The sequence below is a fragment of the Idiotropiscis lumnitzeri genome, chromosome 3, assembly GCF_059441095.1.
Source record: "Idiotropiscis lumnitzeri isolate Australia: NSW breed Sydney's pygmy pipehorse chromosome 3, RoL_Ilum_1.0, whole genome shotgun sequence".
NCBI lineage: Eukaryota > Metazoa > Chordata > Actinopteri > Syngnathiformes > Syngnathidae > Idiotropiscis > Idiotropiscis lumnitzeri.
The window spans coordinates 12,121,334-12,149,082 of NC_142393.1; the positions used below are offsets into that span (position 1 = coordinate 12,121,334).

General features: G+C 40.9%; 5 protein-coding genes across 6 annotated transcripts in view; 3 read left to right on the forward strand and 2 right to left on the reverse strand.

Moving 5' to 3' along the window:
- LOC148339948 (inactive dipeptidyl peptidase 10) overlaps positions 1-6,618 on the reverse strand; it is a 35,378-nt gene extending 28,760 nt beyond the window's left edge. Inside the window, exons 1-2 of one of the 2 annotated variants that reach the window (XM_088291547.1) lie at positions 6,486-6,618; positions 6,238-6,341 (exon numbers count right to left, since the gene is read on the reverse strand). Coding sequence is in view for 1 of the 2 variants with exons in the window: in XM_088291546.1 (XP_088147672.1) it covers positions 4,699-4,737 (39 nt within the window). In the remaining variant the exon portion in view is untranslated. Of the gene's footprint in view, positions 1-4,698; positions 4,872-6,237; positions 6,342-6,485 lie in introns of those variants that run through there. The other variant, XM_088291546.1, reaches the window with a different exon arrangement.
- A 93-nt stretch (positions 6,619-6,711) lies between these two features.
- On the forward strand, positions 6,712-13,630 carry racgap1 (Rac GTPase activating protein 1). The gene is made up of 17 exons (XM_088291548.1): positions 6,712-6,890; positions 7,835-7,939; positions 8,635-8,837; positions 8,939-9,081; positions 9,313-9,382; positions 9,474-9,527; positions 9,600-9,677; positions 9,828-9,948; positions 10,147-10,289; positions 10,442-10,606; positions 10,854-10,949; positions 11,148-11,346; positions 11,461-11,566; positions 11,654-11,786; positions 12,092-12,215; positions 12,299-12,398; positions 12,980-13,630. The coding sequence occupies exons 2-17, from the start codon at positions 7,855-7,857 to the stop codon at positions 13,050-13,052; spliced, it is 1,893 nt and encodes a 630-aa protein (XP_088147674.1). The 5' UTR covers positions 6,712-6,890; positions 7,835-7,854; the 3' UTR covers positions 13,053-13,630.
- A 304-nt stretch (positions 13,631-13,934) lies between these two features.
- On the reverse strand, positions 13,935-17,295 carry LOC148339950 (uncharacterized). The gene is made up of 5 exons (XM_088291552.1): positions 17,026-17,295; positions 15,624-15,729; positions 15,253-15,359; positions 14,292-14,504; positions 13,935-14,257 (listed from the first exon to the last, which is right to left on the reverse strand). Exons 1-5 carry the CDS (start codon positions 17,180-17,182, stop codon positions 13,998-14,000), a joined length of 843 nt encoding a protein of 280 aa, XP_088147678.1. The 5' UTR covers positions 17,183-17,295; the 3' UTR covers positions 13,935-13,997.
- On the forward strand, positions 15,769-24,061 carry bin2a (bridging integrator 2a). The gene is made up of 13 exons (XM_088291551.1): positions 15,769-15,937; positions 18,554-18,649; positions 18,725-18,805; positions 18,925-18,979; positions 19,050-19,144; positions 19,908-20,003; positions 20,273-20,380; positions 20,464-20,549; positions 20,618-20,693; positions 20,785-20,867; positions 21,341-21,902; positions 22,759-22,818; positions 22,922-24,061. The coding sequence occupies exons 2-12, from the start codon at positions 18,566-18,568 to the stop codon at positions 22,792-22,794; spliced, it is 1,362 nt and encodes a 453-aa protein (XP_088147677.1). The 5' UTR covers positions 15,769-15,937; positions 18,554-18,565; the 3' UTR covers positions 22,795-22,818; positions 22,922-24,061.
- A 724-nt stretch (positions 24,062-24,785) lies between these two features.
- On the forward strand, positions 24,786-27,043 carry smagp (small cell adhesion glycoprotein). The gene is made up of 4 exons (XM_088289667.1): positions 24,786-25,066; positions 26,093-26,137; positions 26,389-26,442; positions 26,528-27,043. The coding sequence occupies exons 2-4, from the start codon at positions 26,101-26,103 to the stop codon at positions 26,698-26,700; spliced, it is 264 nt and encodes an 87-aa protein (XP_088145793.1). The 5' UTR covers positions 24,786-25,066; positions 26,093-26,100; the 3' UTR covers positions 26,701-27,043.
- The last annotated feature ends 706 nt before the right edge of the window (positions 27,044-27,749 follow it).

The window sequence follows — 27,749 nt, forward strand, 5'->3', positions numbered from 1 at the left end:
ATCAAAATGCTGATGCACCAACCAGTTCTGATCAGAGCTTCAACACTCTGAAGAGAAGGCACTAGGTTTTGTTTTTTGTTTTTTTGTGCAAATCAGAGCCATACGCAGGATGTTGCTCTTTCGGTAGTTTAGTTTACTAACACCATTCCCTTCAACAATTCAGAAAACCTTTCCGATTGTATCGATCGTGCTTCCACTTCCCTACACTTAAGCGCTACAAACCAGACCGTGCACTTTCTAGGCACTGTGAAGATTTTATAAATTAGACTCAGGAGACTTTTTTAACTCCATCTTCTGTGTCTTTGAGGCATCGTGATTCCGACGATAAATCACATGAAGAGGAGCAGAGCAGGCAGTTGGGGGATACTGCTTTTGAATTTGCATATGCACAAAAAAAAACCTTCTCCACATCAGTCAAAGATGTTATATAAGTTATTTAAGAAGCAAGGCTACTAAAGGGCTTCCGTGGCAGATACGCCGCCCTCGGTATCTCCTACATGGCACTGACTTTAATGATGCGCTATAATTGCACACAAGGGAAAGCTGTAGATTAGCAAGTAGCCCACGGAAGATATCACCTTGTCAATATCTTGCTCGGGGCAAAGGTCGTCGTTCCGGCAGGCTGTAACTTTGTAGCGTTTGGAGGAACGGCTAACCAAGTGGCTCGCTTAATGAGATACAGCACCAGCGTCGTATTGATTCGCGGCTCAGCAATTCTTTTATTACATCGAGAAGAACATCATAGCGCCATCTTGTCATCACTCGGAGTCTTGTAACAGTTACCATGTAGGAAAAGAGCGTGCCACTCACTGGGTTGATATTTTAGGGGGTGGGGCTTGGAGGCATTTTTTTTTCCTGTGAGTGCTACTCCCAATCTGATGTTCTTTTTCTGCATACTGATACTTTTACTGGAGGAAACTGCAAATAAATATTCAATCTGCAAAAACAGCAAGGTTTCAGTGGCATCAGATAAAACAAAACCAAGCTAAAGTAGAGAACAGATCTACGCTAAGGCAGAAGAATACGAAACATGGTCTCCTGGCACGCTTGATCTTGTACTGCGGTAATGCAATTGGCTGGAAACCAGTCCAGGGTATAAACCGCCGTCTGAAGTCAGCCGGGATAGGCGCCTGGGACCCGAATGAGAGCTCAAGAAAATGGAAGGCTGGATGGATGAATGGTTACACTCATCCGGCCCAGTTCTGTGATGTGTATCACAAAGCGGAAACTTTTTCTCCCCACAGAGCCATCTGTTGAATATGATTGATCGCCCCGCTTGGTCCCAATCCAAGTCGTCTGTGGACTCACTAAGTAATTGGTAAGCAATCTCGCACTTTACAAACATATTTCTGAAAATGTGTTTGAAAACGGGCAAGTCTAATTTATATAATGTGACTATCCTCGAACTGAGTTAATCAGAGAAACCTCCAGAGTCACTTTCAAGAGTCTCGTCTACACAGGTCAGCCCTGTGTATTCTTGGACGCACAATTTAGCGATAGTTAACGTTGTCAGCTTCTGAAAAGCAGCACATTTTTATTGCTCTGTCAAATTGTCAAGCCTGGGGGCTGGCGTCATAGTCTGCACCGTAATTGACAAGAGTAACTCAGCGGTGTGATAATGCCTCTACAAGAGAAAAAAGAAGCCATGCTTTTATTTTATTATTATTTTTTTTTATCCGGTGCCACTCCACCTCTAGTCATCATATTGCAATCCCAAATCACCATTGGGCCAGCTATGTGGGACTGCGTGAGGTATGAGACAGGGCTGCAGGTTATTTCAATAAGACACAAAATATAGGGTGCGTACAGTTTATCAGAATTCTCCGTCATATCTAGCAAATGCTTGAAATTGAGGGGATGAAAAGCACGTCTCATTTATGAAGGTAATTATCGCAATGCCACCTTGTTAGATGAGGAGTTAAGTGACATTTTATAACCCAGTGATGCCACCTTGATTGAAAAAAAAAAACAAAAACAAAAAAACACGCTTTGCTTCATCAATCTTCATATTGACTGCGGCTGACTGTGGTGTGAAATGTCGCAACTTCTGCCAGCAATGTGGTGTCAGTGAGCCCAGTGAGAGACAATAAAGCAGCAGGATTATTCCTCGGGTGCTGCACTCAAGTTTGCCTGAGATGTCATCATGTCAAAGTAAAAGCACACAAAGTTCTTTCTTGTGTGACTTCCCCACAGATCTCGCTGGCCTCTGCGTGCCGTTACAAGTCGTTGTTTCAAACCCTTTTCTCCACTGGGACCACCACCAGCACGAGGGGGAGAGTTCGCTTGATAATACAGTATGTGGTCATTAGTCCACTTGGTGAACTTTTTGGATGAGTTGTTTAGTTAATTAGTTAGTTATTCTTTCAATCTGTGTGTGTTGTTGCCAAACGGGGCAGCGACCATATAGCAAATCGTTCAAACTGCGGTCGGAAACCAAATCTGCATAGCAGATGGCAGCCACTGTTGTGTGCGATGTCTGCAGGGAGCCATTCCAGTTTTGAATCGCTTTGGAATCAGCCATGCATAGAATTACTCAGGTCTGAGAGTTTACCACAAATTTAAGTGACCTTTGATGTATTGCAGAGCAGCGTTAATGACCCTTCATGGGTTTTATCAATAACTACAAGAGGAGACCATCCAGCATCTTTAGGTGCTTTTCCACATTTTTTTTTTTTTTTTTGGAACGACACACAAATAAAAATCTGTTCAGGACTGCAAGTAAATATCTATCACCCTAAAATGTGATTTACTGTCATGTTCTGTGTCGTTTGAATTTGTTAAGTATTTAGTTTCAAGTTTTCCTTGAGCTCCTTTGTCGGTTTGTCTCGTTGCGTTATTGGGTCCACCTGTGCTCGTCATCACAGTTTCTAGTGTGACATAATCAGCCTCCCCCCAACCCTTTGTGTCTTGTCCATGTGTTCCTCGTTTTCTCGTCAATTTGACTATTTAAATCCGTGCTTTCTTTCAGTCCGTGTCGGTTCATTGTGCTGTGTCTGTGAACGTCTTTTGTTTATCCCCAAGTCAAGTCCTTTTTTCCCTAGTGTTTGTTTTGATACTTGTTGTTTTGTACTTTAGCTTTTTTTTTTCAGATCCCAGTTCCTTGTATGTGTTGAACTACTCCCTGTTTCCCTTCAGTTAGGTCCTTCTCCATGAAAAACAATGACAATCTTTTTTTATTGTTATTCTTTTTTTTTTCATTTTAGAATGAAAAATAGTTTTTTGGGTTACGGCTACTCCATGCTATCAATATTTAACTATTGTACAAACACTTCAGTAACTTCCAGAGATGCTGTAGCAGGGCAGGCAACGCAGGCATTCTCCTGGGGTCCTCAGTTGCAGGAGTCCCCGAGAGAGTGCCAACATTAATCTTCATCAATGACAAAGCACTGCAATATAATGTGTCACTGTTGGGAGTCCCTCGCATAGGGCCCCTTACTAGCTGTTGCTGCCTGGCAGCTGCTGCGTAGTTAGGGACAACGAAAGAGACATTGGTCCAAATTAGTGATACAACTACACTGTAAAAAAAAAAAAAGACAACTTGTATTTTTGTGTGTGGAGAGGGGGGGGTTGTAGTCTCATTCTTGCCCTGGCGATTACCAAATCTGCTCATGTAAAACAGCGGAGTTGCAGTTACTCTCCTTGTCTTGAGAAGGAAATGCATGCTTGCCAGCCATAAAAACAGAATGAAGACAACGATTTCCTCAACTAGTTACCTCCACTGTAATATTGACTTCAGTGAGGTTAAATCACAATTGTGTGACTTTTGGCTTGTCTCAGCCCAGGGTGATTTAAAAATGTGAGATTGTTTGAAACATGATTATCTGGATAACTACAGATGTACATGTTTACAAATGCAATATGCATCAAACGGATCAAATATAATTCCAGCAAGATATGCTAATGGGTATACACGGTAAGACAAGTCATTATTCCCAGAGCTGTGCTGTTCTCTGGGGAGGGAGGTGACAAATTTTTAAAAAAGGGTTCTAATTTATGTTCTAATTAACACACAAAATGCATTTCTTATGAACGTCATTCTTCACTCTGAAAAAAAAACTAAACAAGTAAGTGAGTAAAACATTAAACTAATATCCAGCTTGACTTTATCATTAAACTTAGTGATTACATCATAACTGGCAATGTTATTAGAATACAGAAATATGTTTTTGGAACACCCTGCACAAAATAAAATTGTAATAACTGCTGTTTAAATACAGTATCATTGATTATTTTTGTTATACAGTAATGATTTAATAGCTAATTATTTTTAATACATATTTCCACACAAACAAAAATGATGTTGGCCCCAAAGGCATTCAGCAGTTAAGCTTTTCAGTCGCAAAAGTGATATTTACGATAATTAAAGTAAGTGAAACAAATTAGTAAATGGGGCACACAGACATTATTCAAGGCACCAATGAGGGGACTCAGATGCTCCATATCGAGTTCTTGCGGTTGTACGCAAGCAAAGCAGAAAGCCTTTTATCGATGCAAATGAAAGGCGAAACATCTGCACCGCATACGGTGTTACGAAAATGATCACGTTTCTAGAAACAAAGTCTGATTCGATGCTCACCCTGTTGTGGTCATTCACCGGGAATTATCAAGCGCACAAAACCGGGGTGGAGGATTTCACATAAGCGCGTGCGCGCGCACGCTCTCACAAACACACGCACCCACATTAATAAAGACACGTACCAGCTCCGTGGTCATGTTTTGTTGAGTTGTGGCAATCATCGTGTTTTCGGAATCCAACAAAGCGCTGCAGCCTCCGTGCGTTTTCGTGTGTGCGCGCGTACGTGTGCGCGTGTTCGCAAAAGCCGCCGAGCATCTGCACGGTCTCCGCTTCTTGCAAGTTTGTCCTCATCGGGTTGGTGGTGCCACCCCCTCCCCCCTGCCTTACTCTCCCCACCTCCCTCATGCGGGTCACTCTTCTTCATTCATTTCCCACAATCCGTTTAAGGACTCCTTATCTATTTAAAGATGAATCACGGAGGGGGTCAGTAGTATTTCGATACCAGATAGTTGAGTGGTGGTCTCATTGCCGATAATGATATACATATGTTATATACCTATGTGGAATATTGATCTAATATTTGCTGATTCCTGCAGCAGCAAATAGCGTGTTTAAGGGGTCCTCGTATTACGACGCAGTTCCATTCCTACGTGACAACCCAATTTGCAGAGCTGGGCATTCCATTCCGGGGGCGGAACAGTCCAGCCCTCCGTACACCCATTTTTGCGTAGGATGTGTGGTGACAAATTTTAAAAAAGGGTTAGATTAATAAAGGTCGAGGCAGATTTTAGTCCGGCCTATACAACAAAAATTTCCCCTCCGAACGCGTCAAAAGCGCCTACACTAACTGATTGTGTTTGAAGAGACGTGAACATTCAAGGGTGCCAATATTTCCTAATTCTGACATCACGTAACATGCTGCTACTTGGGGCATACCATTCACATGAGTGGGACAAAACCACATACAGATAGAACAGAGGGGAAGTGGGGAATAACACCACATAATTCGGGCTGCATAAAATTGTGGCGAGCCAGATCTGGCCCCCAGGCCTTGAGTTTGACACCTGTGTAATCGGCGATGTGAACATGTTGTTGACATGAATTGAAGTAATGTTCGCACAACAATTTGCTTGCTAAGTTGTATTTTTTGCTCATTTTGGGCCAAACTATTATATAAAGTGGGGCAATTTCACTGTACGGATGATTTATTGCATGCGGAAATGACAACACTGTCACAGCAGCACACAGGTGGGGGTTGCAGTTCTCCGTAGTCATTGATCAAGATTAAATGCTTTCTATATTCCCCTATCCCGGATTATCATTAAAGAAGAGGTGATTACTTTTTATTTTTCATTTAAAACTATTCCCAGGTACCTTAATAATGTGATTCTGACAAAATAACCCAAGAATCAAGAGTTATTTTTTTAAATTTACACTTTTAGACAACTTATTTGTTCTCTTACTAAAGTCCAACTGTTTTAGTGGCTGGCTGCCTCAAGGTGGTGAGCCAGCCTTTGGACTTTCTTCTTCCGTGTCGTCGGCAGTGTGCACCCTGGCCAGTTGCTTGCTAGTCCTTATGGAAGCAAAGTCAGCAGTGTTGGGGGGGGGGGGGAGTGAGCGCCCTCAACGATGACCGCATGTTTGTGGCGCATAAACACATAACTCTTGCCCTCCCATCTATGCTAATCTGTGAACCTAAAAAGAAATGAAGCTCTCCTTACCTTGTGTGAAATCACCACAGCTGAACCATATCCTCCCAGATACACGTTCTGAGACGCCGCAACTGGGCAGGTAATTCAAGAAATGCTTGGGTTGACATTTGCCCCTATCAATGACAAAACAATGGCACCGCTTTATACACCGAAACGATAAAATGTCTGAGTAACAAGAGACGGATAATATTGGTCTACAACAATGACACACATGGAAACTCGTGCATAAATCAAATCTCCTTAAAAGGGCTCCTTACTATAGCAGGCTTGTCAAACACACCAACAACAAAATGCCTCGGTGATATGACATTCGGGTTTGTTTACTAGTGCTATTGTGTTTTCCTTTTTCTCCCTTTTTCCCACCCGGAAGTATGTGTGATATCATTGAAAGTCCCCAATGATAATGCTTTTAATTTGAAGGATTTTACCGGAAGCGTATTGTGCTTTATTTTCCGGCCGTGACGTAGTGGCGTCCAGTGGAGCGGTGCTCTTTGCTCATTGGCTGATGGCTAAATTTTAAATATACACGCGCCCGTTGTAGTAGGCAGTTATGGTGAGGAAGTTGCTATTTGGCTGGTGAAAGCTTCAAGGGCCCCGTGCCGGTGCGATTACAATCTCGCTAGTTTGTCGTCGGTTATTTCTCTAACATCGCTCAGAAAGCAGTAAGTAAATGGCACTTTCTTTTCTTTCTTTTTTTGTGCCTGTGTTTGTGTATCTGATGGTGTTCCGTTCACAACGCTCTACTGTCTGACTCACTGGTTTAACCGTCTTGTACTTCATATTCTCTCTGAATTGCATTAACGTTGTGACGAAAACAAGGCGATTTAGAGATTCTAAACCACCAGCTACTGTAAAAAATACGTATTTTTATTGTTTTTGTGAATGCGTTCCAGAAAGATGTCTATTTTCACTATCTTTTAATTATTAAAACAAGCAAGAAAAAAAAACGAATTGCGATTCAAAGAGGTGACGTGAGCGTTAATATGCCAGCCTCGCTTAACTTTTTTTTCCCCTTCCCTAAAAATGCTACAAGTCTCAATGCCACAAAAGTGAGCAAATTAAAGAAGCTAGAATTGGACAGTACTTCAAATGGCGGTCACCAACATAGTGCCCGCGGGCATCAAATGGTATCTAACTACAAGAGTAGCCTGCAGGTATTTTCTAAACGGCAGTGGTTATTTTGCTGGCAGTGAAAACAGTTCGCCACTGTCACCAGAGCTTGGACATTGTGGTTTCCTATGAATGTTTTTAGTCAGTTAATTGGAATCTGTGTTCAACTCTCACTCACGGGATCCACTTATGTTTACAAATCACACTAGAAAGAAAATCGCTCTTTCATTACGTTACATGTAGAGCGGGTCTTCAGTTTATTTATAAGTTCTTTTCCTATGATGGTTGTGGACCGGTGCTGTATGACTATGTTCTGTGTTTTTATTATGCATGACTAGTTCATTACATGACATTGTAACATAGGGTTTTTGTGGTTCCTCCATCCCTAATAACTTCATGACTTTTGTCAGCCTCATGCATCTTTTGTCTTGTCTTTGACTCAGCAATCTTGACATCAGTGTAAGTAAACCATACTCTCTATCATGCTTTCTTCCAGTTTGCCCCAAAAAAAACACCATGGAGAACGCTGTGCTGAACCTCCAGAATTTGTATGAGAAAATGCGGTCGCAGGTTCAACTTCTCACTGAGGGTGTGGAACCCAGTGAGTAGCACTTTTCTTCTTGATCTTCAGTCTATTACCATAGAAAACTGTGACAAACTTTAATGCCACTTAATTTATACAGCACTTAAAAAAAACAACAACAACCGCAGCTGTGACAAATTTCTGTACATAAGATAAAACATATTTAAAATAGACAAGAAAAGCTCCCTTCTCATTGGTATTTGGTATACTGAAGGTCCTGAGATTTTTTTCCAACTTGTTGCAAAGTCTACGCATTGAAAAGTAATTTGTTGATGACAGAGACCGTCATGCGGTTGCTTTGATGCTGAAATCGGATGCTCACCTCGTGACGGTAGCATGCGTAGCATCACTTGCCCTGGCTGCAACCTCTGTGGATGTCGGCCGGCTCCAAATTTGTCGCATCATAGACGTATATTTTCTGCGAAAAGCAAAACATCATTGCTTAAACAGTGTTTCGTACAAATGGCGGAGACAATTTATAGAACTGCTCGAAACGGGCTGCAGATTCACATGCACCCACAACAGCAACCCCAAATATTCTATCAAAGAAATTCACAGCTAAAATGCTTTAAATAATTAAAGGTTAGCACAATGCAGAATGGACACTAAATGGTAAAGAGTAGTAAATTACATGTAAATGGGGAAAAAAAAACACTCTGCCTACAGACAACCACCTCTTTGAAGTTCAAACAAAGTTCTCATCTTGCCGCCAGGCTTCATTCTCATGGCTCAGAACTTTGAAGACTGCCGATGCAAATGGCTGATGGCGGAGGAAAATCTCAAATCCTGCAAGGAGATTCTCACCAAAACTGAGACTGAGAAGGGTTCCTTGGAGGTCAAACTGAAGCATGCCCGCAACCAAGTGGACGTGGAGATTCGGCGCAGGCAGAAGGCTGAAGCCGATTGTGATAAACTGGTGTGTGTGACTGTGGCGCATTTGTTTGCAATGACTTGTTCTCTCGATTTTGTTTCAGAACATGTTTGAATGGTTTATTTCACAATCTCTGTGTGGTACAGGACCGTCAGATTCAGTTGATAAGTGATCTTCTAACAAGCGAGGGCTCCTCCAATAGTATCCAGCTGAGTGCGGAGCAGCGCTCGGCTCTGGCCTCTCTCAACATGCACGGCCAGGGAGCGGCCGCTCAGAATACCAGCCGAAGGTGACGACCACATCTACACAGCAGTCTTGACGTTTGTTTGCAAGTGACGTTGTCTTGACGCCTCATGCTCAGACGTGAAACGTTTGCATATGCCCACAGTTGCATATTATCTTTATAGTAAACGTAATGTTCAGGAATGACTCCGTTATCAAACCAAACGTCTCCTCAGTTCACTGTTGGCATTGTTTTCCCTTTTTCCCCTCAACCATTTTTATTTTTAATGTTCTCTAGGCTGACCACCATCGATGAATCTGGCTCCATCATGTCTGATATCAGCTATGACAAAACTGACGACTCTCTTGTAAGTTACTTTTATTGAATGTTTAAACTCACTCTTTCATCAACAACAACAACAATCACGTGGCATATGATTGTACTTGTCCTCTTAATAGGATTGGGACACCTCGACTACGAGGCCAGTGCGGCTCAGGAAGCGTCAAAAGAGGGTATGTCGGCGCCCTTGTTTAAAATGTGCTCATCTGAAGAGTTCATGATAAACATTTCCATATGCATTTCAGCGCTCTTCTCGACATCATGTTGACGGTCCGTCAGGGGTTTCTAAAAGGACTCGATCAACCACTGTCACACAGGAGGGGGTAAAATATTTAATTTTTAAGAAATGCAATGAAATCGTAGTGTTCTCATGTTAACATCATCTGCAAAACTATGCTCATCTCCACGCCTACAGTAACTTTCCACTTGTACGTAGTTTGAGTGGAATTAAGCTTTTGTTGTTTGTCCGACAGGTAAATGAGAGCCTTGTGACCACCACCACCACCGTGACTGTCCCGGTGGACGGCGGCCCTGTTGAGGCAGTTGCTACCATCGAAACGATTCCTTATTGGACTCGTAGCAGGAGAAAGACTGGTAAATATGCTACTAAAGTTTTACTTTGGCTTTTAATAAATAAATATTACTGGATGCCTCCACTCAAATGAATGGCACCATTTGAGTTTCCAGTCCTTATGTTTTCCCCCCTCTCTCTGAAATTAGTACATGTATCCCACTGTTCAATTATTGGGTTGAGTCTGCTACATCCCCGCTCATCATATTTGTCTGACTCAGCTGCCATGGAGTGGGACTCGGAGTCTGTCACGTCTGAGGATGTTTTCAAGCAACCCGTCAACTCCGAGGCGGAGAACAAAAATGAGCCTAGCACGCCGCACAAAAACAAAGGTGTTCGTCAGCATGAGTTTGTCTCCAAAACGGTGAGAATATGTACATTGTTCAACCTTTTGGAACCAATTATGTTGTTTATTAGTTTTAGCTTGAGATTGTTGCACAGGTCTCATTGATTTTAAAAGAATATAATAGCGCAGATGAAGTTGAGTTCTTGTCTCACATCATTTGGCTTTTCCAGGTCATCAAGCCCGAGTCCTGCGTGCCTTGTGGGAAGAGGATTAAATTTGGCAAAATTGCCTTGAGGTGCTACGACTGCCGGGTTGTTTCACACCCGGAATGTCGAGACCGATGCCCTCTGCCGTGCATCCCCAACCTGGGCAACACACCTGTGAAAATTGGGGAGGTGAGCCAATGCAAAGCATCGCGCTATTCAGCTTAGCTTACCAGGCAACTTTTTTTCCCTCTGGGTATAACCATGTAGTTTCATGTTGAGGTCATATAGTAGTTTAAACACTTTTTGAAATGTTCTTTTGGAGCACGAAACTTATTAGGAAAGACTAATTACGTCAGGTAGGCTTCTTCCATTGTTGATTAAAATCTCACAGTGGAAATTTGTGATCCTTTTATTGAAATTTGTTGTTTGTGTCCAGGGCGTGCTTGCAGACTACGTTCCAGACATTTCACCAAAGATTCCCTCTCTTGTGGTGCACTGCATTGGTGAGATTGAGCAACGAGGACTGCATGAGGTATGGGGCATTTTCTTCTTTATTCACCTTTTATATCCCAGTTGCTCTTGTTCCACCATGTCTGCGAAAGCATCGATTTATACTATATCCTTGTTTGTTTTTGACTTCTTTCTTTGTACTGTTTTTATATCTAAAATGTAGTATGTATGCATCAAAATAAAAATGAAAACATTATTAACAACCCCTCCCAACTTTTAGGCTGGACTGTACCGACTGTCCGGTGCTGATCGCACAGTGAAGGAGCTGAAGGAGAAGTTTCTACGCAGCAAAACTGTTCCTGTGCTGAGCAAAGTGGACGACATTCACGCCATCACTGGCCTCCTCAAGCACTTCCTGCGCAACCTCAAGGAACCTCTCCTCACCTTTCACCTGAACCGGCCTTTCATGGACGCAGCCGGTAATATACAGTAGCTAGTCGGAAAAAACAAAACAACATACTATGTGTTTGCATTTGTTTCCTTCAACGTAAAGTAACAATTGCTTCTTTGGAATGCATTCCTTGATATCTCAGAGGCTTCAGATGACGACAACAGCATAGCATTGATGTACCAAACCGTCAGTCTCCTGCCACATGCTAATAGAGACACTCTCGCCTTCTTGATCCTCCACCTTCAGAGGTTAGCGGCTGCCATCTGTCGGATATTTGATTTCTTTCCCTTTGTGTTTTGTCAACAAGACCCACTGTCTGTGATAACATATTTTAGAGTGGCTGAGAGTTCAGTCACAAAGATGGACATCAGTAACCTGGCACGGGTGTTTGGTCCCACAATTGTGGGCCATGCTGTTCCCAGCCCGGACCCCATGACTATTCTACAGGACACCAAACGACAACCAAAGGTATGAACGTTTGCATTGCCAACTCAACATAATTTTGTGTGGAACATTACATGGACCAAACATGGCATCGTGTTTGGCAGGTAGCTACTCCTTTGCTAAGAAGTAGCAAGGTGGTTATTAGGATGTTACCGAAAATGTGCCAATAGTTTGTTACACACTATGCACATCACAAAAGAGTAAAAAGCCTCAATTAAAAAAAAACACCCAAAACGTAATTCCCAACTCTTGCTCGGAGCATCTTTTTAATCGTGATGAAAAGTGAGGCCGGCAATGCTTGGCGGTGGTTCTCACCCCTTTCTGCTCAGGTTGTGGAGCGTCTTCTGAACATGCCAGTGAGTTTCTGGACCCAGTATGTTAAGTCAGAAAACGAGCAGCCACGCTCGGATCACCTGGTCATCCAGAACTCAAACTGCTACACTCCCGATAGAGGTGAGAATTCATCGGGAAGGCCGCAGTCTGTCCAGAGAAGGGGCGGTCCTGGGTCCTACTCTTAACTTTATCTTCTGTCCCAGTGACTTTGCTCGGCCCCCTGACGACTCCGGAGCAGCAGATGAATAAAACACCGTCCTCTAGCTCGCTGACGCAGCGCTTTAAGTCCTCGCTGACGCCCAGGTAAGAACCAGACTCCTCTGACGTTATAATCTTTAATAGTTGTTCTCGGTTCCAACTTGCTGGGTTTGTAAACGTGATCATTAACAACTTTAGCATGGAACCAACACAAAGCAACCATAGCAACTTGAAACGTCTACGTCTTTTGCGTTGCACACAATTTCTTCAAGAGCGGCCAAGGATCACAATATTATGTTTAGGATTTGTTTGCATGCATATTTTTTTTTAATAAATAAATAATATACAGTATGTCTGCGATTGGCTGACAACCAGTCCAGGCTGTACCCCATTATTTCCTTATGATTGACACGCCACTAATTAGCATACGTATTTACATCATAGTAACGTCAGTCAATTGTGTCTTGAGTCAAATCGTGCGAATGCAGCTTTGATTCTCAGCCTGATATTTTGTGTGCAGGTTGGCCAAAATGGGACATCTCCCCACCCTTATTTTATAGAAGTTATGAAGTCCTTTTTTTTTTTTTTTTCTTCCCTGCCTTCCTATCGCCAATGACATTTTAATCAGTGAGTTGTTTCCTTTTAACTGACCGTATTGTTGCAATTGCGTGTGTTTGTTTTGAAAGGTTTGGGAGCAAGAGCAAGTCTGCAGCGGCACTTCCTCAAGGGAGGTTCTTTCCATCTCCATTACTCAAGTAATCCAGATGATCTAACACCACCTCAGCTACTCTTGTTGTCTTTTAATGTGTCACGTCACAAAAAGATGTTCTTTCCTTGTTTTACCTGTTTTCAAAACTACTTTTTTTGTTTTTCAAAATCAGACTGAGCGACTCCTCTGCACACATGATAATTGTGCATGTTTGAAATATGGAAAGTGACCTACACCAACCTGCCATATTATGACCACTTGCGTAAAGTCAAATACAAGAGCTGAATCACACATTCTGCCTTTTATGCAATGTTGAGTTTTCACAATATTCCTTGTGATTGAGATGTGCATTTTGGATGAGCTCATTTAACTGAGGCAACTAAAATAGATTGCGTAAGTGGTCTTAATGTCACAGATGGTTTGTAAATCTCCATTTGATCATTTCTTTAGACAGCTTTTCAACTCATGTGTCACTCAGAAGTAGAAAAGCGCACTTTTTGGCATTTCATTATTGTAGGTACACGGGCCTGTTTTAGGTTTACTGCAGTTGAATTTTGTATACGTTTAGAGAACTGTGCTGTTTGTATAATCTTTCACTTCGTTAAAATATACCATTTAGAAAACGTAAGCTTCTCGTGTCATTTATGCTTGATGTTTTGTGTGTGCGCTAAATTCTCACAGCAGCACCATTACACTGAAATTTGTATTTTCAAAATGTTTCGGGCCCCACGGAAGTGGGGAAAAAAGTAAAATTAGGATTTAAAAAAATATTGAAAAATTATATTACTTTGACATCACTCATGTTGGCACATGTTACTTTGATGAAGACTTTTTAAAAACAAAGCTTTTTCAAAAAGCTAGATCATCAAGCAGACAATTGTATTGGCAAATGACATTATTCCTGTTAAGAAATGCCAAACAAAGACTTTTTCAGAAAGGATGTCATTTATTTATTATTATATAATTTATTTATTTATTGGATGTATATTATCATGTCAAAACTTTGGCCATGGCCACAGTAGAGGAATCTTCTTGAGATAGTCCTGGAAGGCTGGGTCCGCCCCCCACTTTTTCAAAGCCTGTCTTTCCAGGATGGGAATGCCGCTAACGTGGCGCAGCAGAAACCAGACAAATAGCGGCGACGCTACACTCAGATACTGAGGACCTTGCATCACAGATGAGGCGGAGAGCCACAAACCCGACCAATGCAGTATCTCTCCAAAATAGTTGGGGTGTCTGCTATAAGCCCACAACCCTGCGGGGAAATAAAAGAAAATGTTCGTGAGGACCTGATGCAGTTTCCTGCCTGTGTTTAACAGGTTTACTCACAGCGTTATCAGGGTCGCCTTTGAAAATCCACTTCTGTTGGTCAGCAATGGCCTCTGTGGCAAATCCTATGCCCCACAGGGTCCAGCCGACATAGTCCCGTGTTCCCAGAGGAGTGTTGCGCTTTTCACTGTTGAGCATAAGGGTGGGCAGTAGAGTCACAAACACCCACACAGCTGAAAAAAATTAAAGATTTTTTTTTTTTAAACAATAAAGAGGTCATATTGTTCTTCTGCTCTATTGCAGTTAATTGTCCACAGCCCCATTTTATAGATTTAATTGATCTTTGTTTTTAATGGGCTGTGTGAGACGTCAAAAGCAGTTGAAAAAGCCATTTGCAATGTAAACACAGCTGGGGATGTAAGTGGGCAGAACTCGAGTGAGTAATGAAACCGTCAACATGTTTCACATGTGTAAACATTTATTGTGACTGAATTTTTTTATATACTTGAGCAACATTTGAATTATATAATGCTCTTACATATATAATATATATTATAAATATTCTTAACTCCTTCACCACCAGCCCAGATAAAATGAATGCACTTTTTGACTTCTATAGCCGTCAAAGGCAGTGAATTAATTAACTTTCAGACCAAGTGTAAACTTGACTTAATTAAACACTCAGAATTATATGACCGCATTGGCTGCGTTTTGAGCTCCAGCTCCTGGTGACATGGGAGAATGTGTGATCTGTTTTCTGTTTGACCACACTTTATAACTGCAGCAATTCCTGTGTGTTTACGCATTAACCCTTGAATGTTATTGCACTCCAGCAAGATGGCAGTCTTCAAGTCTGTACACAAATCCCCTCTGTATAATTTCAGATATTTGAAAAAGAAGTGGATATAAGTTTTTAGGTGATATTTGTAAAATAAATAAATAAATAAAAATCAATAGAGACACCCAAGCGGCATTGCGTACCTTGAATAGTCCAGTAAACAAAGAAAGTCCCGGGGCTGCCTCGGACATTGTTAAACCTTCGATCCTGACCGTCCTTCAAGATCCGCATGAAGAGGAATGTACCCAGCCTGTGTGAAAAAAAATGTTGTTAACCACCAGTTGCATTAACCTAGACATTACTTATTAACCAGACTTTAGAGTTTCTTCGTTGACCTCTGTAGCCCATCTGAAATTCAATTCTCCTTGCATTGGGAGAAATAGTGAGGTGTCTATGATAAACCACCAACCCGCACACCCCCTCCGAGGAACAAAATGCAGGACTGTTGCATCATCACATTGTATTTTATTATGGCTCTCAGGCAAAAAAACTAACCCGTGCCAAGGGAACGTACCTGAGCCCCCATGCCGTCACCAGCCCAGTCTGAACATTCTGACGAAGATGGGCTGCCCCTCCCCACAGGCGGCTCAGGTGGGCGAGCAGTATAAATGTGCCAGATCCTGAAAAAGACCAGTCCAGAGAATCACACATAGGCTGGCTCGCTGCCGAGTAAGGCGTGTGTTCATCAATCTTTTACTCAGGAAACGACGGGTAATTGGTTCCAAGGTTCAAGGGTGACACCGCCCAGAAGCACAGTGAAGAGGCGACAAGTGACGGGAACGGGTGACACTGAAGTGTCAAGGTGAAATCGGACGGCCACATTGAAAGGTAAGCCAAGTGATTGACTCGTAACAATGGATTAAAGCAGTGGTTCTTAAATGTCGCAACCAATTTTTGGGCGACAATGAAAATGCACTGTTCAAAACTAGCCTCTGAAAACATGTAGATCATAAGTAAACATTACACATGCTTTATGTACATGTTCAACGTGCCTTTCAGATATAATACAATTAAATATATGAGGTGTATTAAATTTGACTTGATCTTGGCACTGATCTCTTACTTTTAGGAAATTCCCGTACCCAATCTTTGAGAAGTCCGTGTGGCACAGATTCTTTACACTCCAAGTAATAACATTTCTGACACGAGTTCAAATGTTATATTCCAAATAAAAGTTCAACCTGGGAAGCAGTTTAGAGCGGCGACGCAACCCGAATTTGAGCGCACATCAGAACGTGTCGTCGACCGTCTCTAACCTACACTACGCGGCAGTAAAGTCAGAATTACGGCATATATTTCTATGAAATATTTTCCAGTTCAAAGAAAAACTCTAAGTGCTAAGTGAGAATGCCTTCTTGTACCGCATGATCACATATTCTAAAGTAATTCATTGCGCGTCGTTCGGAACTTCGAAACGTCGTAAAACGAGGCCCACTTTTCAGTTTTACAGTACCTTTCTTGATCCACCAGGTGACAATCGAGTCAGTTTGCATAAGTATGTATTTGTTCACGCCCTCACATTTTCCCTTCTTCCATTCCTGCGTTTAAATGATGAAATTATGCAAATGAAAAAACAATCACCCTTATTCTTTTTGTATTTTTTTCTCATTTTCAAACGGAAAATAACAGCCCCCAATTATTATTATTATTATTATTGATTGTGATGGGATGAACATGCTGCTCCCACCCTTCCTTCTAACTCGTCATCAATGCGCACCATTGAGAAGGTTGTTTCACAACAGCTTTTCTAATGCGATTAACACGCAGACTCCATTTGCATTGTTACGGAACGCAAAAACAAATTAAGCTACATCAGATCAAAAGATCATTTTAATTGATGAACCAGCGTCAGATTTTATAACAAGTGCGCGCAGGGATAGGGGAGAATGGAGAAGAAGTTTAGTTTTTGTTTTTACCTGCCAAGTCGTAGAACTTTTCGGTTTTCAGTGCTGCCGCCAGTGCCCAGCCGGCCCATTGGATACCGAGATCGGCAACGGCACATTTGGCCACCGTGCTCCCCATGATAAAGTCACTCAGGTCGGCCAGCAACTGTGTTGTCGGAGACTTTGTCATGGGGCCACTCCTCTTTCGTAGTTAGCAGGGGAGGGGAAGAAAATCATAAATTTACCGGTCATAGTTCGGCGCCACCATGTTGTTGATAGGACGATATTGGTTGCAAGGGATTGTGGGTAACGTAGTCATTCGAGCAAAAGAACGTCTTCTTTTGAAAATGTAAATAAAAGGGTATATAACAAAGTTCCTTTACATAAAAGAGAAATATTTTTCTTAGTCTATATGGGGTTTTGAGCCGTACTGGGACCTGTTTGGCCGCCACATTATAGCACTGTCTGTGTTTCAATTGTTTTGTTGTTTTTTAATGTATCTCACTAAATTAAAACGTGTTATTTAATATATCGTTGTTTTTTGGGTTTTAATTTTGAGTCATACTACTCCAGGGATGAGGAATTTAAATGATGGAGCTGGGCCACAATTTTCTATTAGAACTGAGGGGCATAACAAACTTAATATTTTACATTTTTCGTAAGACATTTCTAAATAATATTTTAAATTTTTCGTAATACATTTGAAAATGCATCAATTTAAGCGCTACTATTCAAGAACAAAGGGTTTGAAGAAAACAACAACAAACCCTTATACTGTGATTTTTCTACATAGTGATTTTTTAGCAGCACAAAAGGCTCTTGCACATAAAAATTTGTATTCAATGATGGCAGAAATATGTTGAACACCAAACCATAATTAAATGCAAAAACTAATTGTGTGATTTATTTTTCCACATACATCAACTCACTAAAAATTAAAATTTTACTGTGGCACTATGTTTGCAGATTATGTCATTACCAGTGCAGAAGAAAAAAAACCATTAGGCCAACTGATGTTGTGGCAGAGTGGTGATATTACAACTTATATGAAAACTATACATTGTATTTCAACGATACTGTGGATTTCCACTATTTGCGAGGGATGGGGACCGGACCCACTCATGAATAGTGAAAATCCTATAAAAGCATTGGAGAGAGGACAAAAATGAAAACCCACAATATTCTACAATGCAGTGGAATTTCCAATATACATTTTCCAAGGAAAATGCGGGTTTGTTGCCCCCATAAAAAGAGAACAAAAAATAAATTGAGCAAAAAAATTTAAAAAATGTATGCAAATAGGTGAATTTAAAACAAGAACATTTGTATGTCCTGAGCCTTGAGTTTTCAGGGGTCCATTATAGTAGGAGAAACATACAGGAAACATGTTCATAATCCCAACTATAACCCCAATTTGTTTTTCTTTTGTTTGTTTTTTTCATAACATTCGTTAAGGGCCCACTCAAAGTATGGTTGTGGTCCGCAGTCTTCCAAATTACACTCTATTGTCAAACAAAAGTAGAATAAATGACTGTTGTAGTTGTTGTTATATCATACTCAGACAAGACAAACAATGGCGGATCGCACAAGTCCTAAAGGCAGCACCGGAGACTTTGCCAAAAAAGTCCAAAGACAGCTGAGCCGAGGAAAAGCAAAGGTACACATCTCAAATGGTGACATTTAAAGATGACAAATATTGCCTGTTGTTTATTTTTACTTATATTTCTTGCAGGTACTGCAGAAGCTTGGCAAGTCAGAAGAGACTAGGGATGATGAATTCGAACACAATGTCCAACTGTTCTATGACCAGCAGGTAATAGTGAAAAAATGAAGTAGTTATTCCGTGTGAATTGATGGATTTATTTTTGGTAAAGAACAAATAAGGAAAGGTAGAGTACCTGACATTTAGTCTGACTTCTTGTCTGTCGGCAGTCTGATGGCAACAGAATATACAAAGACCTGAGGAACTACATAGAAGCAGTCAGAGGTGACTGACTGAAGCACGATGTTGGATTGTGTGTGCTTTTGTCTCACTTTGCCACTTCTGCTCCCCTCAGACATGCGGGAAGCCTCAAGACGTCTTTCGCAGTCTTTGTTCGACGTTTACGAAAGCGACTGGGTGGGACAAGAAGACATTGGAGCCATAGTGGAGGTCATGCCTGACACGAGCTTTGTTCATACTCGAGCTGTTGGAGTAAACCAGGCGTGGGCAAACTACGGCCTGGGGGCCACATGCGGCCCGTTAAATGTTTTAATCCGGCCTGCAGTTCTTGAAAAAAATTAAATGAATAAACCTTGTTCATGTTTTATTTTCTAAATATTGTGGTTTTTCAAAGGCATATATATTGTTGTGATGCTTTTGTTCATTTTCATTTCAAATTAAATGGATTTTTTTTCTCCGATGAGGCGAGGTTACCAAAACACTCCATCCATCTGCTCCTGGCCCCTCTGTCACATTTTAGAATCCATCGTGGCCCGACAATCCAAAAGTTTGCCCACCCCTGGCGTAAACCTTACTAGATATGTTTTAACGTTTATCGGCGTGATACTCTAATTAAGGCTTGAAGTCACCATGCTCTTGTGCGCACTTTTAAGGCGCAGTTTTTTTTCTTCAGAATTACCATTCCATCCAACGGGCCAAGCAATGCGAATTTGTTCCATCATGTCGTTAGCGTCATGTTCTGGTGTTGCTGACATCAATACATCATCATCATCATCAACTGTTATTGTTGGGCCTACAAATGGAGCTTTTGGAAAAATTTTGTCACCTGTGCGATTAAACACGTGTTATTGTTGTCTTTTTTTTTTTTAACTCAGTATATTCTTTTGACAGCATGGAGGAGTAGTCTTTAAAACGTCACAGCAGCCTACTCCACTTCCTGTTTCTCATTTTATATATCATATTTCTCTTTAAGGGGGAGGACCTTCTCTGGAATGACCACGAGGTGAAGCTATTGGACCAAGCCGTTCGGACCATGGAGTGCTATGTGGGTCAGTTCCCAGATGTCAGAGTAGGTTAACACAAGACACACAATACTGTATGACAACTGCACGGATATAATCAGAGCTGTGTCATAGATTGTGCCTTTAAAAAGATAGTCATGTTCAATTTTCATGTCATTGTCATTTTGAATGGATCATTTTGATCAATTTATCATGACATGAATCCATATTGTCATTATTATTTTTGTAAAGGCAGAAATGTAGATGCTTGTTAGATTATGTCGGTGTACCTAATGAAGTGGCCGGTGCATGGATATTTATGTGTGATTTTTTTTAGGAGAAAGTGTCAAAGAGGGGAAGGAAACTGGTGGACTACGATTCATCCCGTCACCACCTGGAGGCCCTACAGACGGCCAAGAAGCGAGATGACATCAAAATCAACAAGGTTGTCCAAAATACTCAGAGTAAATTCTCCCAAAATTTTCTGTGTAAAATAAAATGAACTTTTTTTTCTTCTTTTTTTGGCAGGCCGAAGAATTGATGAACGGCGCTAAACATGTCTACGAAGGAATCAATAATGAGCTGAAAGAGGAGCTCCCTGTGCTGCATGAAAGGTCTTTTTAGATTTATTTTACAGTCATCTTCCTACGGCATCACCTTAATTGCTTTTTTCGTATCTCAGCCGCATTGGATGCTACGTGACGGTCTTCTCTGCGATCTCAAGCTTACGAGACATCTTCTATAAGGAAATGCGAACGGTGCGCTTTCTTAGCATTGACAAATGACAGCAACAAAAAAACAAATAAATTATAAAATATCTCTTTTTAAAGCCAAAATCCTCTCTTTTAGCTCAACATGGATCTGCACAATGTGGTGAAGGAACTGCAGGCTCAGCATCCAGAGAAAGTGTTTGCCATCAAGGGAATGCAAAGGTTAGTTACTTTTGATATTTTTGTGGCATGCAAAAAAAAAAAAAACAATTTTTTAATCTAAATTAATCAGATGGGAAGTCATAGGGCACATATAGAGACAGACACCTATTCACAAGCGTTTCCATTCTGCTTGGATGGAAGTCAGGTGTGGAACCCACTACACCATCGCAATTAAATCACTGCATTGCTCACTGAAGTCAGCCAACTTTGAAATTGAATTATTGGAAGGATACATCTATAGTACTGAATATTAAATTGAACCTCTCTTTTTTTCATTTGAAATGCCGACTTGAGATGTGTATAACCATGTTATTATTATAGCTATGAAGCGTATTACTGACATATTTTAGCATCTAGTGCTGGAAAGCGATTACATTTTTTTAACCAACTCTCTCTAACTCACTCGCTGACTTTTACACGAATGACAAGTAGAGATTTTGCATGCGAGCCCGATATCTTTGTCTTTGCTTAAGGTATGGCTCCTTGAGGAGAAGAACCCTGATATCCCCCAAGGCTTGGAAGGCCAGTTTCTCCGAGTTCCACAGGAGCTATAGTCCAAAAAGTGGCCAGAGATTTAGTTTCAGGTCCCCGGAAAAACCTCGCCACAGCACTCTATCTCGAGAGAGCGGCGCCTACGGAGTCTCGCCGCCGTCGCCTCCTGCGGAGAGCGCCACTGAGTCGAGGGCTTCGAGCCGCATTGAGATACATGATCTTTGCGTGCAAGAGGATGCTGTGGAGGCCGCGAGCAAGCCCAAGTCCGAAAAAGAAAACACTAATCAGGAGGATGAGGAGGAGGGTTTGAAGGGTGAAGAATCTGAAGCGAAGATTCCCGCACAAGCGGAGGAGAAGCGAGACGACGGTCCGCCAAGCGAGAGCAGCAGTGAGCTGAACGACTCATGCGACTCTGAGAGTTTGGAGCTCCAGCTGACCGCAGGAGATGACGCGTCACTGCATGACGACAGCCGCGAAGCGCCCAAGGCCAACGGACTGGAGAACGGGGACGTTCCGGGATTGAACACTGAAGAGCTGGACAAGGTTTGACTTTTGCTTTCCACAATTCGGAGACCTTTAGAAGTTGTTTCCTCGGGCTACATTTGAAGGCTCAATATATATTTCTTGGAAGTTTGACAAGCCACAGTCCTTCTAAATTAGTTAAGTTTGGTTTTAAAAGGAGGCTTCAAAATCGTGACATATCAAGTCACTGCTTTCGCCACTGGTGGATGTTATGAGAGAAATATTGGAAAATCAAATAAAGAATCTGCGAATAAACAAATTTGTGCGTGGAAAACTGTGAATATGCAGGCTGGGGCTGTAGTTTTAAGTAAGGTGTCATATCACTAATCACCACTAGATGGCAGATGTGACTAGTTGTGTTTCCAGCGGGTTTTACAATTTACTGCCAATTTTTTTTTGCGGATTTGGAATGATGTGTGGGATATTATCATATATTATTATATCTTTGATATTAAAATTTTGAGTGAGTTCGTTTCATGACAAACATTATTTCATGTTTTTGTACAACAGTTTTGTGCTTTCCTTGAATGGTCATTTTTATACAAGAGAGAGAGCCTTTTGCACGGCACAAAACTGTTGTACAAGAAATTAACAATAATTGCAAGAGTTCATTTTTGGACATTATTTTCACCAAAATGAACTCACTCAACATTTCAATATTACAGAGGTACTATGTTTGTTCTGCATCCCCTTTCAAACCCACCCACAAATTATAAGACCTACTTGTGTGGGCCACCACTTGCCCATTCCTGGAGTATCACATTTGTGCCTTGCCCAGCCCAAACACACACGCACACACACACACGGCTGTTTAAGAATCCCTGTTTATAAATATTTTGTTACGTCCCCGAATACACAAATTTTGTTGTCCTTCTAGGTGACTTCTGCAGACTCCAAGAGTACAGAGGTCTAACTACTCCACTCTCTAAGCCTCAAGGTTTGTGCTCTTCACATGAAATAGGTTAGCTTTTGCCCCCCCCCCCCTTTTTTTTTTTGTCTGCGCTTGACTTTTCCCTCATGTCATGTCTTGATGTGAGCAGCTGAGGGGGACGGAAGACGGAAGCCAGCAGCTGCAGAGGAGGGATGAACAAGAAAGCATCTGTTGTTGTCGTCGAACACCCTCCCACATTCTCCGCATCTTTTTTTAGTTTTGCCCACTTTTGTGGACACACAGCATGGACACAATCAGGATATGTAAGATTTTAGTACAAAGGTAGATTTTAATCCATAATTCAAAACTAAAATAATGCTGTAAATAGTTGACTAATTTATGAATCGCTGTGAAATGCAATATGCCAATCTTCATATATGCAAGGGATGGGCAAAATAATTGTTGAATTGCGTATAATTAAATTATTAATAAATAATTAAAATCATTAATTAATTAAATGAAGTATAAATTGAGGCAACATGGAATGTACCAGGCCAGCACGATGACAGGGATTGGTCAGCATGTCTGCCTCACAGTTGAGAGGTCATGGCTTCATATTTCATCGCCGACCATCCTGTGTGAGTTTGCAAGTTCTCTCCGTGCTTGTGTGGGCTTTCAGTTTCCAGCTCCCTTCCACATATCCAAATCATGCACGCTATGCTCATTGAAGACTCTAAATTTTCCATGTGAATGTTTATTTGTCTACATGTGCCGGTGACCAGTTCAGGGTACACCCCTCTTGCCCAAAGTCAGCTCTGGGTCACCAATAACACTGATGAGGACATTAAAAAAAAATGGATGGATGGAGTGCACTATTAGGCTACGAGAGATGCTGGCCAAAGAAAAAACAACATGACATATTATAAATCAATAATGTATTTAAAAAAATATGAACAATTAGCTATCAATTATTTGCAATTGTTTATTAAGTTGAATGCCCACCTCTGTTATAATTGTTAACAATTCATCATCCACATTCTCTTCATATTAACATATCCTCACATTAGATTGAAAGAAATTATTGTTTCCAAAAAGCAACCCACGTATTGTCAAAATAAAGTTTATCGGGTATTAAGTCAACATTAGCCTTGTCATTCAGTTTGGTGATTATATTTCTGCCGCAAGTAAAAGATGATCCAGATGTGATGTGGTGCACTCATTCTAATTTGAACTTATTTTTTAAAGGTAACCATACTTCTGAAGAAGCCATTTATTTCTTAAATAGTTGACTTTGAATTCCATCATGACTTTTGCCAGTTTTGCACATCTCTGTTGTGAGTGAATTGTGACAATATTAACAGCATTGATTATTGTTGCTTTTGTACACTGCGTTATATGTACAACTTCGGTTAATTGTCATTGTAGTACTACCTTGCATCGTTAATTACGCTCAGTACTAATTTGTTTGTTTTACATATAAATATTGTTATAGTGGCTTCCAGCTTGTTTACTAAAGTGGCTAAAACTACCAGCAAGACAAATTCCTTGAGTTTTCAAAATAGTAGACCAAAAACTGTGACTCCGATACAGGCGGGTATGTATTTACAACTCTACAGTACATAGCCTATCACATTTCACAGTGTCAATTTGCACTATTTTAAAATAGTATTACAAATAAATAAAATAAATACGTGGTCACGTGGTACAATCAGGCGCGCTCAGTTGCCTCCTGTATTGTTTTTCATATGTTGTATATTTTATGCGCTATAAGTGTTTTTCATCTCAATGTTTACTGTAATTACGACTTGAGTATTGTGATTGTGTAAATTAGTGGTGTATCACGTCTCGTCCCGACCTACGTACGCAATAGAAAATATCGATATCGATGACCAAAATAGCCTGGTCCACATCGAAGCTCGAGAGTGGTGATCTTTAGAACACACGATCTTTGCACGGCAAAGGTGGGAGGGGCTGGTAGGCGCTCACTGCGGAAATCAAATGTCGGTTCCGCGTTTTTAACTTGAGAGCTTTGCACTTCATTGTCAACAATCTTTGCACATAGGAAAGGGGAGGGGCTGCGGACGCTCGTGCACGTTGCGCTCATTGTGGAAGTCACGAGCGCTTTGAAAACGAGTTGGATAACGACAAAAAAAAATAAATCCAAGACGCCACTTTTAATGCCGCCGGTTAAATTTTTGTAAACGTTACACGAGACTTGATGTACTTTTGACAGGAGTGAGTCTCACTTTTCTCCACTGTCGAAGTTTGCAAAGCGCCGACTAGCTTTGCCTGTTTGTTGGTGGCACGCGCCCAGGTAAGCTCGTGAGAAAGGCGGCGCTGCTCAATGCTACAAAATGAACAGTTTGGACGTTTCCATCAAAACTGGCTACACTTCAAGTCACTTTTGTGTCCATTTTGCTAAATGCTAAAGAAATTCAAAGATAATGGAAATTCCTTTGACTTAACAGGAAATGCATAAGACAACGAAGTCAGCTAAAATTTGCGGCGCTAACGAACGAAAATGGCGATGTTGACGATTATCTTTCGTATGCGTATTGGTTTTTTTTTGCTTGCCACTAACTTTCGTTCTCTGTGCGGGTTCTGTTCTGGCCGAACAGACTTGACGAAAAGTGAGTTTACTTTGGCACAGTAGACTAGGATCAATAATTGCAAAATGTATAGTTTTCAAAACCGGAGTATTAAGGAGAAAATAAAAAAAACAGTCCCATTACTCAATATGAACCATTAGACAAAACGTGGTTCAAAGATAAATGCATTAATGATCATCTGGAAAGCAAATAAAAAGTTTTAACTTGATTGCACATTAGTAAATATAACGCATTCTACACATTTTGCATAAAAGAAAAATACATATTGGAATGCAATGTGAACATTAAATCAGACAGCATACTTGTTTCCTACACGAGATGAAACAATTAATCGACAACTAATCGAGTGTCATATTAATTGATCAATATTTTTGATCGTTAAGTAAATGTTTAGACACCTTGTTTAACTTAAAATTGTCCAAATCGTCAGAATTTTAGCCTCTTAATAGTAAATATCTAATTTCTGGAATCCTTCATGAACGCAGACTGACTACACTGGTCAACCGCAAATTTTAACAAGGGATTGCTTCACGTGACTCTTATCGTATTTTTTATGCTGATTTGATAAAAGTGTTTTTTTGGTACATTAGGTTTTTGGGACACTTTCATTTTTGGGGGTTTTAAGTTTGATTTATAAAAACTTGCGCTATGTGGATTTTACCTTGCATTGTAATTTTTATAAAGTGGTAGCGTTGTTTATTAAACTGGCACCTTTTAATTTTGTCTTTCAGCTATCGACATGGCAACGCAATTGCCAATTGCCACAGTGGAAAACAGTAAGACTACTTTGGTACTGTTACAAATTCTGCCTCTTTTTTTTTTCTTTTTTTTTTATTGCTCGCCCTAATGCTATCATCCAGCCACATGGCTGATGCTCCTCAAATGTGTTGTTTGTTTTCATACCACCACATATGAACTCATCACATGACCTAGAAAGAGTGGGCATTTTATCTATTCCTAGCCCAAGTTGTATGCTGCATGCTCACTCCACACATGAACGGAAGAGCTCAGTCTTGTTTCATTGTAGTTACAGCGGTGACATCTCCAGCCCGCTTAGAACCAGACACCACAGTTATCGCAGGTAAATATTTTCCTCACGATTGTGCTCTGTTGTCAGTGACAGCGATTTGACGCGTTTGAATCCCTCTCGTGTGCCCGCCCCGCAGTGGTAGCGACACTCATCGCGTTGACGGTGGTCCTGCTGGCCGTGCTGTTGTATCACTACATGTGCCACAACAAGGGGGACTACAGGACCACAGGTGAGCTGGCCCCCGGCGAGGACCTCGACGAGGATGCCGGTAATCAGGCTGCCAGCGAAAAGAAGGAATACTTTATTTGAGAAACTGAACGCTACTCAAAGGAGGAGTCCGAAGGAGGACGGCACACCAGCGGAATGCATTTCTGAAGAAAATGTTGTGAGTGGGTGAAACCAAAGAAAATTATTTTGTGAGTGTTGTTTTTTTAGGACGTGTCGCATGTGGCGGACGTGCATGAAATCGGTGGAAATATGTTAACATGATCTTTATTATATTATATATTGTGTTACAATATTTATCAAACATGCCTCTTGGGGTAGGGACCCCATCCTGTTTAATTTTTTTTATGATTCCTGACATGCTTCAATTTGACCTCCATGTTTGACATAAATATGGAAGGCAATAAAAATGCTTTGGGAAAACGTATGTTCATTTTGTAGACAGAATTGCAAAATGTTTTCAGCGTTAATTTATGTGGGAAATCAGAAACACCTCTGCTGTTATCTTTAAGTTTTTTGTTGAGCAAACAAATTCTACTTGAAAGCAAACAAGTTGCGTACATTTGACAAAAAGTCAAATGTAGATCAGAACAGGTCAGATAAAAATTCTTTATGGCAAAATCAACCCCAAAACATTATTTGCAATAAAATGTTCTGTGTGCCTTCCCTAGTCGAAAGATGGCATTCCAATTGATAATGCGTTTTTGGAATATGAATTAAGTAGCAAAAGCCATCTTGGGTGGCCATTTTTTCACTTGAAATGAAAATGACATCACAGTTGCTCATGGCACAGATAATAACCAATCATGGTTCAGCTTAAAAAAAAAATAGTTGAGCCGTGATGGGTCATTACTGAAAAACGTGCGGATTTTCCTGCTTAACTCAAATTCCCTAAATGCAATATTAATCAGAATGCCATGTTTCCACTAGTGGGCTTGGATAGAACAAATTCTTGTAAAGAAAATGTTTGCGTTGACTTCCCTTTAATGGTGCAGTTTTTCCCAACCACCAGGCTGCAAAAAAAAAAAAAGTGCTTTTAGTTTCCACTCAGAAATTAAGTGTGAGCAACTGTGTAAAATCTTTACGACCCGGGAATTTGTCAGTGAGGGGGGAAAAAAAGACATTAATTCTCT